At 37.0% G+C, this 14,016-nt stretch overlaps 1 protein-coding gene across 2 annotated transcripts in view; it reads right to left on the bottom strand.

The window, feature by feature from the left end:
* Positions 1-556: 556 nt before the first annotated feature.
* The window catches only part of LOC136837756 (uncharacterized), a 44,210-nt gene continuing 30,750 nt past the window's right edge, over positions 557-14,016 (bottom strand). Inside the window, exon 4 of one of the 2 annotated variants that reach the window (XM_067102673.1) lies at positions 557-854. In XM_067102673.1, coding sequence (XP_066958774.1) covers positions 705-854 — 150 coding nt within the window. In that variant the 3' untranslated portion in view covers positions 557-704. Of the gene's footprint in view, positions 855-2,862; positions 2,993-14,016 lie in introns of those variants that run through there. The other variant, XM_067102674.1, reaches the window with a different exon arrangement.

Genomic DNA, 14,016 nt, shown 5'->3' with positions numbered 1-14,016 from the left:
AACAAAAGTAGCAGATAAAGTTTTACTTTTAATGCTTACTCATATAGTCTATACTATTTATTTTTCATCATTATCATTATTCGGAAGGAGTCCCTCTCTTAGGGCAGTATTACTGAAATCAAGTGCTGTTTCAACAGCTTTTAATATGGAGAGTTTTCTCTGTTCTCGTCAGCAAAGGACATGAAAAGACATTCTGCTTTTGTTGCACACAGTATTTTAACTTTTACATTTCAACACACGTCAGCAGTCATCAGCAGAAAGAATTGATGAAATTCAAAGGTGGTCAAGTATTTGAGGTTTTGGCAGGTTGAATTTTCTTGGTCTGTTGCCAACATATGGGATCTTAGCTGTAAAGTTTGCAGCTATTCTTACCTCTTTGGTTGAATTGGTCGAGGAGGTTGGGATGTTAACACTGACATATCCCTATTGGGTGTGGTTGGTGTAATGGTTCGCTCCAGTGCTGGGTTGTATGTACATCTATTTCTCTTTCTCCCTCACTGGCACTTGCCGCCAGTCGGTTTTCTTTTCTTTTTATGTTGCTGTTTAGTATCAGTTGTTTTCAAGGAATAGGGGTCTGTTCCAGTTTTGGGATGGCTGTATGTTCTCTCTTGCTCCCTCTCAAGTGTTGATAGTGTTTGGCACCAACTGATTTTGGAAATTTCTCTTAATGATTGTCAGGAGAAATTCAGTTTCATTAACAGTGTTTATGCTAAGCTTTTTTTCACGTAAGACTTCAAGGAAGCGAAGGTGTTGACAGTCTGGTGTTCTCTATAATTTTTATGGCCTTTAATTGCTTCTTCCCTTTCTGGTCTCCTCTGGCATTTGTTGTTATAATGAGTAAACATGGCTTGTTCCTGTAGATGACATGAAAGACATTTTGATAATGTAGCAGTTGTCATCATCACATATGAGCGGCAGCATCCATCCACTGGGCATGTGAACTCATAGATGACATTACTTTTTTTTCCACTCTGTCTCTAAGGGTGCCAGGTGGATGAGATTCTAATATTTTTTTATACCTTTTTTATGGCCTTTTTGTCTTCCAGGTATTTTAGTGCATATGATTTCAGAAATAAACTTTTATTTCATCATTATTACTATCTTCATTAGTGTACTATTTGTTGTTTATACTCTTGGTTTGTTGCTCAACCAGTTTGTTAAGAAAACTGTTGTTTATGAGTGTCTGCACCAACAACTTAGTCGCCTTGTTAGTGTCTCTCCAAGTGGAACTTTTGCACACGATAGACAAGTGTCCATGACAGTTTTCTTGTATCTGTTGGAGCACTCGCTTGATTTGTTGAGTCAGAGGCTTGGATTCATTGGTTTTCTGTAAACTGTACTGGCATACCCTATTGGGAACTGCTATATGTGCATATCCAGGGAAGGATGGACACCAGCAGCGCTACAATCACATGTAAAGTGAAGGACAGACCACTCTCCGAAAGTTCTTTGAAGGGGTTTTAGGTCTTCTTCACTGCTGCCTCTGATGAAAGTGTCATCAATGTAATGATGGTATTGAGAGGGCAAGGTAGTTGTATTTGCAAACATTTGTATGGGCATCACTGAGGAGAGGGTCTTTAGCAAGATCCCCTGCCCAACTCAATACCATCGTTACATTAACACCACTTTCATCAGAGTTAACACCGAAGAAGACCTAGAAACCTTAATGAGAGCTCTCAAAGTGTTCTGTCCTTCACTTTACTTGTGAACATAGCACCTATGGTGTCCTCCCTTTCCTGGATGTGCATGTGCGACAGACTCTGGCATAAAGTATGCCAGTACGGTTTACAGAAAACCAACAAATCCAGGCCTCTGCCTCAATGGAACAAGCAAGTGCCCAAATAGATACAAGAAATCTGTGGTTGATACTTTAATCCGTCACGCACTTACCGACTTTCCACTCGTAGGGACAATACCAAGGAGATCGAGATGATAGTGCAGACACTTGTAAACAAGTTCTTCTAACAAGATGGTTAAGCAACAAACCAGAAATACAATAAACAAGCGACAGACCAATGAAAATCCCATCAATGGAGACAGCAAAAATGGTACAACAACAGTTTCTATTTCCAGACTCATATGCACTGAAAATACCTGGAAGATGAAAAAGGCATAAAAAGGATAATAAAAGAAAATTTCACTCCCATAATAGAAGGTGAGAGAGTCCATATAATAAATATACTAAAAAAATTGGGAACCAGCCACCTTACCCTGAAAGATAACCTGGGATCCTTAGAGACACACTGGAAAAAGGTAATGTCATCTACAAGTTCACTTGCCTGCTGGATGGATGCCACCACTCATGTATGGGGTTGACAACTACTACACTATGAAAATATCTCTAAAGTCTGTACAGAAAGGTGCCATATTTAATCATTAAAACCATAAACACCAGAGAAGTCCGAAAGGGAAGAATTAAACAAGGCCAAAATAAATTATAAACAGCACCAGACCGCCAATGCCTCCACTTTCTCAAAGCTTTACATATCATGGAAAAAAGCATAGCATAAACATTTAATAAAACAGAATTTCTCCCAACTGATCACTAAGAGAAACTTCAGAAATCAGTCAACTTCAAACACCATCAAGACTCAAGAGAGAGAGAGAAAGACAACATACAGCTATCTCCCATGACCAGAACAGCCCATTCCTGGAAATTGCCCGACACTGAACAGCAACATAAAAAGAAAAGAAAGTAACCAGCTAGTGCCAAGCATCAGTGACGGAGAAAGAGAAATAGGAGAGACAAATGACCCTGCACTGGAGCAAACCGTTACACCAGCCACACCAGTTGGGGGACACTAGTGGAAACTCTGACCTTCCTGATCAATACAACCAAGAAGGTCCAACTGGCTGCGAGCTTTACAGCAAACCCCATATGTGAGTAATGGACCACTGAAAATTCATCCCGCCAAAAAACCTCAAACTAGCCCCCTGCTATAAATACTTTCCTATCTTTGAATTTCATTCATTCTCTCTTGTCAATGATCATCTGCAAAAAAAAAAGCAGACCGTCATTCCACATCCATTTGAAATTGAATATACTATCTACCTGCCAACAAGATTATAATACGAACAGAGAAGGCTCTCTACAAGCTGAATACTACTGAAACAATAGTTATTATTATAAATAATGTGAACATATGCATACAGAATAACTCAAATGTTGTTTGCTAAGTAAACTTCTCTTGAAAGGAATGGAAAAAGAAATACCTTGCTAAGGGAAGTTTGGTCAAAATAGTTTTTTCTCTAAAACTACCAAGTAAAACTATTTTTTAATACAAACCAAAACTTATAGTGCCATTTTGTTTGTCACATGTTTCACAGACAAATTTTCTCTGAAGGAAGAAGAGGAGGTATGCCAGTACTTGACAGGAGGGTACTACATGCACAATGACTCTAGTAAGTCTTAGCTGAAAACCAAGCTCATTCTTCATTTGTTGCAAGTCTTTGACAACTGGAAAGTGGGGCAAGTAAGAGTTGGAGAGTCCTGTTAGCTATTATAAATGAATCTTCTTATTACTGCGAACAGGGGAAAAGCATTTGTCTCCACGATATTCCATGGATGCAAAAATACATCCACTATCCAGGTTCTTGGATTCCTTGATTGTTTTTAACAGATTGTGACATTGTTGACCCTTGACAAAGTTCTTTAAGTAAATCTGCAGTGTGTTCTCAGTTTGTTGTTGGTGCTGTTGGAAGATGGGAATGACCACTGAGGAACCATACTTAGAATTAAAAATAAGGGCTTTAAATGACCCATCTTAAAAATAAGCATACAAAATTTTGTCTAATCATAACTCTGGCAGAAGTACAGTAATATGGAAAATAATAATAAAGCTATAAAGTTAACTAATAATTCCAATAAAAAAACAAAAAGATGGAACAAAAAATCTTTATTGAATATATAACAAAGTCCTTAATAGGTACCTTACATCAGATGATTTTACAAACCATGAAAAACATGAGTTCTGCAAGGAAAAAAAACATTTGTCAAACATCCAGAGACCTTTACAAAGTTCTCTAGAGCACCAAACCATCAGAATGATGAAAAACTAATACTGACAAGCCAACTGCATCAGCAAGACCAAAAATATATGAATATACCAAAAATAATGGAAGAGAAAATTACTCCGTTCCTAATCTTAGATACAGTATTAGCAAGATTTAGGAGAAGAAAAAACAAAGAGATGATCAAGATGAGATTAAAACCAAACTCTAAATGCAAATACGAGTGATAATAAAAAAAAAGTTTCTAATATCCTGTTAAGTAGGGAGTTTCAAGGAACAGTTACCTAGAACCAACTCATACCTTGACAATACTAAATTTCTCTTACCTAAATTTAAAATAACTAGGCTTTTCTACCTTCTACTCACTCTTTCAAGTTCTTTACCTAGATTGATCATGAGCTTATGACCAATATGCAACTTTGACTACATTTCTGATAAATCATAAAACATTACAGGAGGGTGAGGTTGGGCAGAATGCCTCCTCACCTTTAGAACTGGAGTAGCTGACAAGGTCAAGTGAGGTGAGTGTCGAATGCAAAGTTCAATCCCTAGTACTGGATCTGATCTCAACAACTGACAACCTTCCAAGCTCTAGAAGCCTTGCATATATCTGGGTATAAACCCCAGGGGGGCCCATATGAGAGAGGTTCATCCTTGATCTAAATGAGGTTTCATATATGTCTGTAAAACTGTTACAGGTACTCCAATGCATCCTCACAGATTACATACTTCATCAAGAACAATATTGGCAAGATAGCTGGCAGCACTTCCTGAATCTGTTAAAATCTCAAAGTAAAGTGTAGACATAAAAATAAAATTCCTGATATGGTAGGCATGGGAGAGTAAAGTGTAGACATAAAAATAAAATTCCTGATGTGGTAGGCATGGGAAATACCTGGACAAATATTGTAGTGAATACTTTAAATGTATCAAACATTGACGACCAACGCACAGAACTGGACACTTCATCACCTGTCTCCTAATTTCAAATACAAACAAAGATACCTTGTACAAAGGCACTGAAGTTATAAAAAGCAAATATCAAAAACAAACAAGTAAAATAAGAATTCAGATTAGACCCAATCTTGATCAATTTTCATTCCCATTTTAGGACTGAAAATTGTCAAGATTTTTGGTATCAGACAAGAAAATCTCATTAACAAAAGAAATATTTACACAAATTAAGAAGACAAATGGTTGCCTGACACTACTAACAAAAATCAAACAGAAAGCTTCTTTTGACTAGATATTTAACAAAAGTATAGACAACGTCAATGGCAAAAACTATACAGTACTGTAGTTAATTAGGCTACACAACAAAAAATTTAATAATGGTAGCAAGTGTGCATATTACTGACCTTGTGATCTTGCAACACAACTGAATCACGGAACTCTAATTTGTATTGACTCCAGTCAAGATCATGATGATAGATCACCAAACAAAGTATCAAGATGAAAAAGATAGTGACAAATTTACAACTCAAACTAAAGGGTTGTAATGGTTCCACCATAAAAATTACATACAAAATCACAGCTAACCAATACACTCGAAGTGGCTCAGGGAACAATGCAATAAACTACTGTAGTAAATCTAGGGGAAGTAATACACAAACTTATAATTCAGAAAAAATCTCAACTCATAAGTAAAATCTTCAGCTCCCTGTAAGCAATGATTCTACAAATTATGAATAGATAAGGACACAGAATAAAATGAGAGATATCCAGTTAGCACCTAATGGATATAAAATTATTCAAATACACCACTGCCCTCATACAATTATTAAAATACACCATAGTCCTCAATAAAATGATTAAAATACACCATAGTCCTCAATAAAAATTATTAAGATACACCATACTGTAGTGCTCATAAAATTATTAAAATACACCACAGTCCTCATAAAATTGTTAAAATACACCATAGTCCTTATAAAATTATAAAAATATACCAGAGTCCTCATGAAATTATTAAAATATCCCATAGTCCTCATGAAATTATTAAATTACACCATAGTCCTCATGAAATTATTCAAATACACCATAGTCCTCATCAAATTATTAAAATACACCATAATCCTCAATGTAAATGCTATAAAAATTTAATAAAAGAATTAAATGTATTTCCCATCAATGAACAATCTACATATAAACTAGTCACCAAGCTTAATAACAGAACATGGTGAAATATGAAAAATCAACAATAAATTCCATAAACAAACTGCCTGTGTAATATACCAAAAAAAAAAGAATTCATAAATATTTAAATGAATTTACAATAATAAGTAAAACACCAGCACTACAATAAAAGATAAAAAACAGGTTTTGACATAAGGAAAAACCTATTTTTGGTAGTCGCTGTTGAATCCTCAAGGAGTTACCTTCCATGGTCTACTGGAGCTCCATGGTGACCAAACTAATATTAAAGAAGTCTCTTCTAGTTGGTCTTTTGGCCAGGTATTGTGTCGTAATGATTAACATTATAACACATGATGGAGTATATAATGAACTCAAAAATAAGAGGGCACTTTCCCTTATCTTCAGCGAAGCTGAACCCAGTTTTTCCAACGTCAAAAGAACCTGCAAGAAAGAGAAGTGACTATTGCGCATGCTCATCTGCCCTCTTGTTTACAACCGGGCCGTTAAAAGACCAAGGAGCCATTACTCTCTGTTGATCAATGCAGGTTGATCCCTTTGCCCAAATCCCATGCCTTTTCGTCAGGAAAGCGGGAAGGTTTTGAGGACTCAACAGCGACTACCAAAAATAGGTTCTTCCTACGGCCAAAAAAACCTGTTTTTTGATAGCGCAGTTGCTTGTTTCGTCCTCAAGGAGCTTTACATAAGAAACTGACAGGTGATGAAAAGGCTTAAGCTCTCGCAATTTTAATCTCAACACCCCAAAGGAAATAACATTTCCAGTCCAAGGTCAAGCCACAGATTTCAAGTTCCATTCTTTATTCCAAATACTTTTCAGGTTTTGGTACCAAGGAACAAGAAACTATACACGAACTTACGTTTTAGGATGTAGTTCTAAAGTGGCTTACTTAAGCATGCTGGGTTTTGTTGTAGTACTGCCACCCATCTCCCAGCGATAGCATACTCACTGTCAATATTACCCCTGGTTTTCTGCCGCAGCATCTAGGGGTTAAGACTAACTATGCCACCTACTGATACACAGTGTAGTCGAATTTGTTCGAACATGCGGCAATGATTTAACTGATGACCACCCTATATATTTGAAGACTTCTTTGAAAGAGACATTTCTGAAGAAGGCCAAAGAAGTACTTACTTTCCTAACATCATGTGACCTATGGAAAGAGTGTGGATTTCCCTTTTTAATGAGAAAACACTACAATCATTCTCAGTCTTTGTAGGGAAAGTGGTTGGTTTGTGCTAGGATGCAGGAAAATAGGACCTTCTGGGGTGTTTGCTGCAACTTCTAGGTAAACCTTAAGTGCTTGAACTGGGTGTAATGTCTTGTCTGCTAAATTGAATTTTCTTATAAGAATGGATTTCCTTTTTAAAGGATCCATATTCTTGGCCAGGAATGATGGGCCAGGGGACAATAACAATTGATGGTCAGCTATTTGCGTGATGCACCGTCACCATCTAAGAGAGCCCAGTTCACTAATACTGTACGAGCTCCTGATGTAAATGCAATCAAGAAGATCATCTTTTGTAAGCTGTGCGTTCTGGTTGTATTGGGTCCACTGAATTTTGGGGTTGATGGAAGTCTAAGCACCTTGTTCAGCGACCAAGCAATTGGAAACTTTTGGGAGTGGGCCTTTGTAGAGCAAAAGACTGCAGAAGGAAGTGACAACTTCTATACTGTTGTCAATCCGAATCCATAAAGCAAGGGTTCCGTTAATGCAGCCTTGTATGCCATGACTGTTGTAACCACAAGGCATTTGTCTTCAAAAGGGTATATCTGGAAAATAAAGTTTCTATAGAAACTCAACTGGGCTCTCAGTATAGATATAATCAACCATATCTTCCATTTGGACTGGTAATGCTGGTCAGAAGTCCGTAATTTTTGCACTAGGGTATTCTAGCAATGTTGAGTGAGTAATTATCACAAATAGATATTTTTAAAAAATCTAGACGTGAAGGTCGAATTTGAAAGGAGAGACGTTCCATCCTACTATCTGGGATAGAACAGCAGACCGACAGTGGAATTGATCTTTGTCCTTTGTTGAGGTAATAGGAACCAATGCCTGTTTATATTTGGGGGCTGGAAAGTACACTATTCCCATGAAGGTTAGAAGTTTGCTCAAAACCTTTGAGATCTGGGACAATGGAGGTTTTGAAAAATTTTGTCCCTCCCTTGTTCCAGCTTGCTGTTGCTTGACTGTCCAGGTTTGGAGACACATACATTAGGAGTTTGTGATTCTAGTATAAGGTGAACAGGTCCACATTCGGTTGTGGAATCATGTTGGCTATTATTTGAAAAAGTGGTTGTCCAACATCCACTGTGTTTAGGCTGTCGTTTTCCTTGATAAGAGTCTGCTATTACAATGAGACGCCTGTGAGATGAACTGCAGACATTCACCTTCCTTGTTTGCGCCATCATTAGAAGATGGCTAGTAAACTATTTGAGAGGAGGTGAATGTGATCCAGACCTCTTGATGTAGGATACAACAGGTTATGTTCTCGCTCTTCCAGAGATTTGAGTTTTTGAGAGACAAAAGACAGCCATCAGCTCCAGGAATTTGATATTTCAATTCCTGAGTAGCTGATCATCTCCCTGCCACCTGGCAATCCTCCCAATGTCCTCCCAACCAATCTTAGGCATCTTTGAGTTTGTCACTCTCATACAGATGGAGGATTTATGGTGAATGTTTGAAAAGAGATTCCTTCCAAATCTAAGGCGGTATCTCCCCAACTCTTTTAATCCTTTTGATGAGGTCTATTTCATCATCTTTTTCTTGCATGCAATAGCCAGAATTTGTTCACATTTTTGGTTGCAATCTATGTAGAATACAATTAGAAAATAACTGCAGCAGGCCCATCATACGTTCTGATTGCCATCTGAAACTCTGGGCTGAAAAAGGAACCTTTTTGAGGACTTAACCTTATTCTGTTTTGAGTGTGATGGAGAGAGACAACAGGCTAGTAATATCCCAACACAGTCCCAGCCACTGAAAGTGTCTCTACATGGCAGGATGTTTTCAAATTTATAATAAAACCTTTTGACTGTACTTTCTGTTGACCATTGCTCTTCCTTTTTTTCAAGCACTCTTTCTTGTGGCTAGTTAGATGTTTTTGTTTGAGTTCTCGAACTAATACTTTGTTAGTTTTGAAAAATATTGCTTTAGGTAATACATTTTAGCCAAAAGGACATGACTTTGAATCTGTACAGTATCTTTCCTATCCAGAACCTTGGGAAGGGGCAGAAGGGGGATGGCATAGGGATGTGCCAGTTTGCATCTTTCAGATCCATAGAAACTGTCCAAGTCCCATTTAAAATGATTCAATGTACTTAGGCAACAAAGTAATCATCCAAAATTTTGGCCAACAATGTGCTTGTTCAATGTTGATTGGTTGAGGATCACTTTCTTTTGGATGAGTCCTTGTGAGGACACTGAAGAGAATACTTGGTGGTAATATACACATGTTTCTGTCCTCAGAATAACAGGGCCCGGCGCTTAAGGTTAAAAACTTCCATTGTCTGTGATGTCAGGAATGCTGACCCAACCAATATAATTCTTGTATCTGCCTCCTCCTCTGCCTTCACCTTTGATAGACATTCCAGGTGTTGTTTTCCTTTTTCCCCTATAAGATGGTTTTTTGGGTCTTGTGACAAAGGATGGCCTTGCAGTTGCTGTTGTCCTTTGCAGGAATTGTCCCTTCTGACAACCTACCTGTTTTGAGGAAAGTTTGGGGGGGTGACTGAAGGCTTATATGATTTTTGATCAAAGTGAGCCTTTTGGGGTTGGGTAAAGGGAAATTTTAGGTTCTTTGTTTCAATTCTTTTTCCCAGAAGAGTGTTACACTGTTGGCAGGAGTGCTTGTTAGTTGAGCCACAACAGACTCCTCAAACAGGTCCTTACAGAAGGGGTTAGAATGTAACAATGCAGTGACACTGAGAGTGATTTGATGGAGCTCTCCAATGGTTCCATTCAAAATTTTATGCCATTCTAGGAAGTCACAGAGTGCTTTCCATTGGTTCTCATAAGATTTTTGGCCTAGGTACCTAAAAATCCTGTGAGTAATTTTCATAACAACATTTAAAAATCTTTGGTGGCAGGTTATGATGCTAAGAGTGGAGCCTAGCATAAAAGTTTTCCTCCTGGTGAGCAACTTGGGTCTAAACAAATGGAAGTAGAAATCATTTTTCATTGACCTGGTAAAGGAACTGATTTCTTTAGTTTTTTATGCTATAGGTACAGGTGAGAAAACCATTTCAGTCAATGGTTTCTCCAAAAGGAGGATGGTACCATTGTGCCATTCTGTATTAAGGAATGCTGCTGTTTGTAAATGTCCAAGATACATTTTTACAATTTCAATCATTGTTTTTCTCTCATTAATTACCTACTTGCCATTGGGAGAGAAAGTGCTATTGAGGTGAAAAGCCAAGTGATTATCAATCATCATTTGTTGAGTATTGGAGCCCTTATTATGTTTGATCTGAAAGTTCTGGGGCAAACTGGGGACCAATTGTTGTTTCTAGTCGGAATTCTAAAATCAGACCTTGTTTGGGCAGCATTTGTATCTACACTCACGTTTTTAGTTACAGGATGTAGTACTTTTACACTTTGGTGCAACATGACTGACTGACTTGCATTTTCAGAATCATGCTTCATGTCCCTTATATATTGCCGTTTTCTGGGGCAAAAGGGCATCTTGATGGTACTTTTTCCTCAAAGAATTGACCAAATGGCTGCCAAACTGAGATCCCAATGTCCGAGGGAACTTGCTGCAAACAGTGTATCCATTTTGGGGGAGCTTGCCACCATAAACTGATCCCTTTAGGAGACAGGTCAATAAAAACTACCATTTTGTTACAGAACTTCTGGTCAGAATTCTAACATTAATCCTTTTTGGGGAGCTTTGTATCTGTGTATCTTTTTTGGGTTACAGGTCAATATTTACTCAATTTTTTACATTTTTGATCAAATGACAAACTTCTATCCCTTCTTTGGGATCTTGCCAAAAATGTCTAATCCCTTTGTGGGAGCAAGAATGTCAACTCATGTTATAATTTTTGGGAACTTGCCATAAACTGTGTATCCCTTTTGGGAGTTGATGTGCAATCTAACTGAGCTTATTCAGCAACTAAACTGTAACTGCCTGTCCATGAAGGCGCAGAAGTCCTCTGCAAGCATTACTAAACATTTCCAAAAATTGTAGATGATTTCATCAGGTGGATCATCAGCCCGAACCCTTTTTTGGGAAAGATCCTATTCAGCAATGATAGTTTGCATGGGGAATAGAATTCCTTCTGGAGGTTTCTCCCAGGTAGCTTAAATTTATGTCCCGAGCCTTCTGGGTTCAGTAAAAGGGCCATTTCAATGGCAATGTTCACTCCATATTTTTTAGTAAGAATGTAAACTCCATGTAAAGATTCTCTACTTCCTCCCAGGGTTAACCTGGGAGAGCTATTGGGCACTGATGTTATGGGTTTTGGCCCAAAATTGATGTTGTTCAGAGGAAGGATTAAATATCTGCTGCGAGGTTCTGCCAATGATAATTCCCCCTTCCTCACCCCTACTGAACCCCAGGCCCCATTGAGACAGCTTAAAAGGAGCTGTTTTGTTTAAAACTTGCTGCCACAAGCATACTACAGATCTCAGCCCAAATCTGGCAAATTAAACCAAACAAATGGCTTTTCCTTGTTTTTACAAGGACCTATGGAATGGCAGGTGGTATGGATACTGGCCTACCAGGGCAAAAAAGTGAACCGAGCAATTTGCTACAGAATACTTTGAATTGAGGATCCTGCTAATGGTGGTTAAGTGATATAAAGCAAGTTGTTGTTAGAAGCTGGCTTAGTATTAATTGTTTTTAAGTGAGGGACACTTCTGTAGTTCCTCATATAGTTTCCACATTACAGGTCAATTTGATTACAATTGTGCAGTTTTAATACATTTATAATTAAACATCTATGTTAAACCTTCTAAGGTTTAGGTTAGTTTTGATACCTGTACATGGCTGTATTACTTATACACTACTAGTCCTTTTGCAATGGCCAAGTGAAATTTTTAATTCAATTGTCATGCCATTCACACTAACTTGCCTTGATGAACTAATTTTGTTTAACTAACCAAACTACTGTTTTGTATAGCTTAGGTTAATGATTCTAGTTTAATCTATGTTAAGCTAAGAATAGAGGATTTCTTAGAAGGTTCTTGCTTAACCTATTCTAGGCCACTAGGTTTATTTACAACTTAAAGATATAAACTTTACAGAAAATAATTCTCTATAATCTGGTTTTCTGTTTTATGTATTTGAGACTATCTTTTCATCTGATATTCTGGCCATCGTTGTTTTAGGCTAATAGCAGGATATTCTTAAAAGGGTTCCTACTTAATATGGTTAGGCTACTGCCTGTTCTAGGTTTATATCACCTTTGAGGATATAGGCTACATAAGACCCTACTACCATGTAACCTTGCAAATATGTTAAAAGTCAGAAAACTAGGTTATTTTATTTAGGCTAGATACTGTTTATATATAATCCTAGGCTTATTTGTTCTTTCTTAACCTAGTATAGGTATTGCCTAATCCAGATTATTATAAACTTTTAATTATTCAATATATAAAAACAAATGATTTGTTGTTTATATCCAATTCTATCAAATCTATTGTTTACTATATAAAACAGTAATCACTATTAAAAATGATTTCATCTAGTGAAACCTAACCAGATTATTTTTCATCTAGTCCAGGCTACTGGTCTAACCTGGAACATTTTAGTGACAACATGGTATGTTACATAAACAAAACATCACTTAACTTGACCTTAGTATGTAGCCTAGACTTTTTCCATCTCATCCAGCACAGCTTGATATTTCCATCTAGTTTTAATAAAATGGTCTAGGCTAACAATTTAGTCCAAAATGGGATTTTTTCCAAAGGAAACTTATTATCTGATCCTAAGGTCCTTTCCTAGGCTAGTCCTTTTGTAAACATTGCTAAACATGGATGCGCATCCACTATTAATCTAGTCTGAATTATTCCTACTTTCTTCCTAAATTATTGTGACGTTGGAAAATCTGGGTTCATTTTCACTGAAGATAAGGAAATTGCTTTTAGTTTAAAATCTTATTCCATTATATACTCCATCATGTGTTATAACAGTTAATCATTACGAATCAACGAGCTACCAAAACCACCAACCAAAATTATTTTTTCTTTAAAATAAAAGTTTGGTCACCTTCATGAAAGCTTTTTGAGCACTTATGGAAGGTAATTTTTGATGTTCAAACATGATCCTTTGATAAAAAACGGATAAAAATGTAGATTTTTTAAAGGTCACCTGGTCTTCCAAAGCAATTATTCTTTCCATAAACAAACAGATTCCTTTGGTCTGAATTTAATTCCTTAATCTAAACTAGTATCTATTTTTTTCTTCCAAAAATTCTCTATTGAATATAATGAAATTGGGGAACCATATCTACCAAATACAGTGCTAAAAGCCCTTATCTTAGTCCATTATATAACTGTTTAATGAACTTACGACACTAATTCCTGGCCAAAATTTTCTGCCAAAAATTCTTCCTTTTCTGATATTCAGTAACTAGTTTTGGAGTATCCTGGTAGACCAACCAGGTAATTTTGAGGAGAGAACAAACATCATCAAAAATCCTACCTGTAGTTCACCTGGAACCATTTGATGGATGAGCGTCACATTTTTAGAACTACCATCTTGGACCATCAAATTGAGGTCATTGTCTTCTTGGAGTGAAGTTCCAACTTTTCCTTCCTGAGTTTAGAAATAAATGGGACCAATTGAAACTCCTTTTTCCTTTCTGATTGAAGGTGGATTATTTAACTACTGAAATGTGGC

Source organism: Macrobrachium rosenbergii, chromosome 59 (assembly GCF_040412425.1).
Source record: "Macrobrachium rosenbergii isolate ZJJX-2024 chromosome 59, ASM4041242v1, whole genome shotgun sequence".
Taxonomy (NCBI): Eukaryota; Metazoa; Arthropoda; class Malacostraca; order Decapoda; family Palaemonidae; genus Macrobrachium; species Macrobrachium rosenbergii.
Note: the sequence above shows the minus strand (reverse complement) of the source record. Positions and strands in the feature narration are given on the sequence as shown.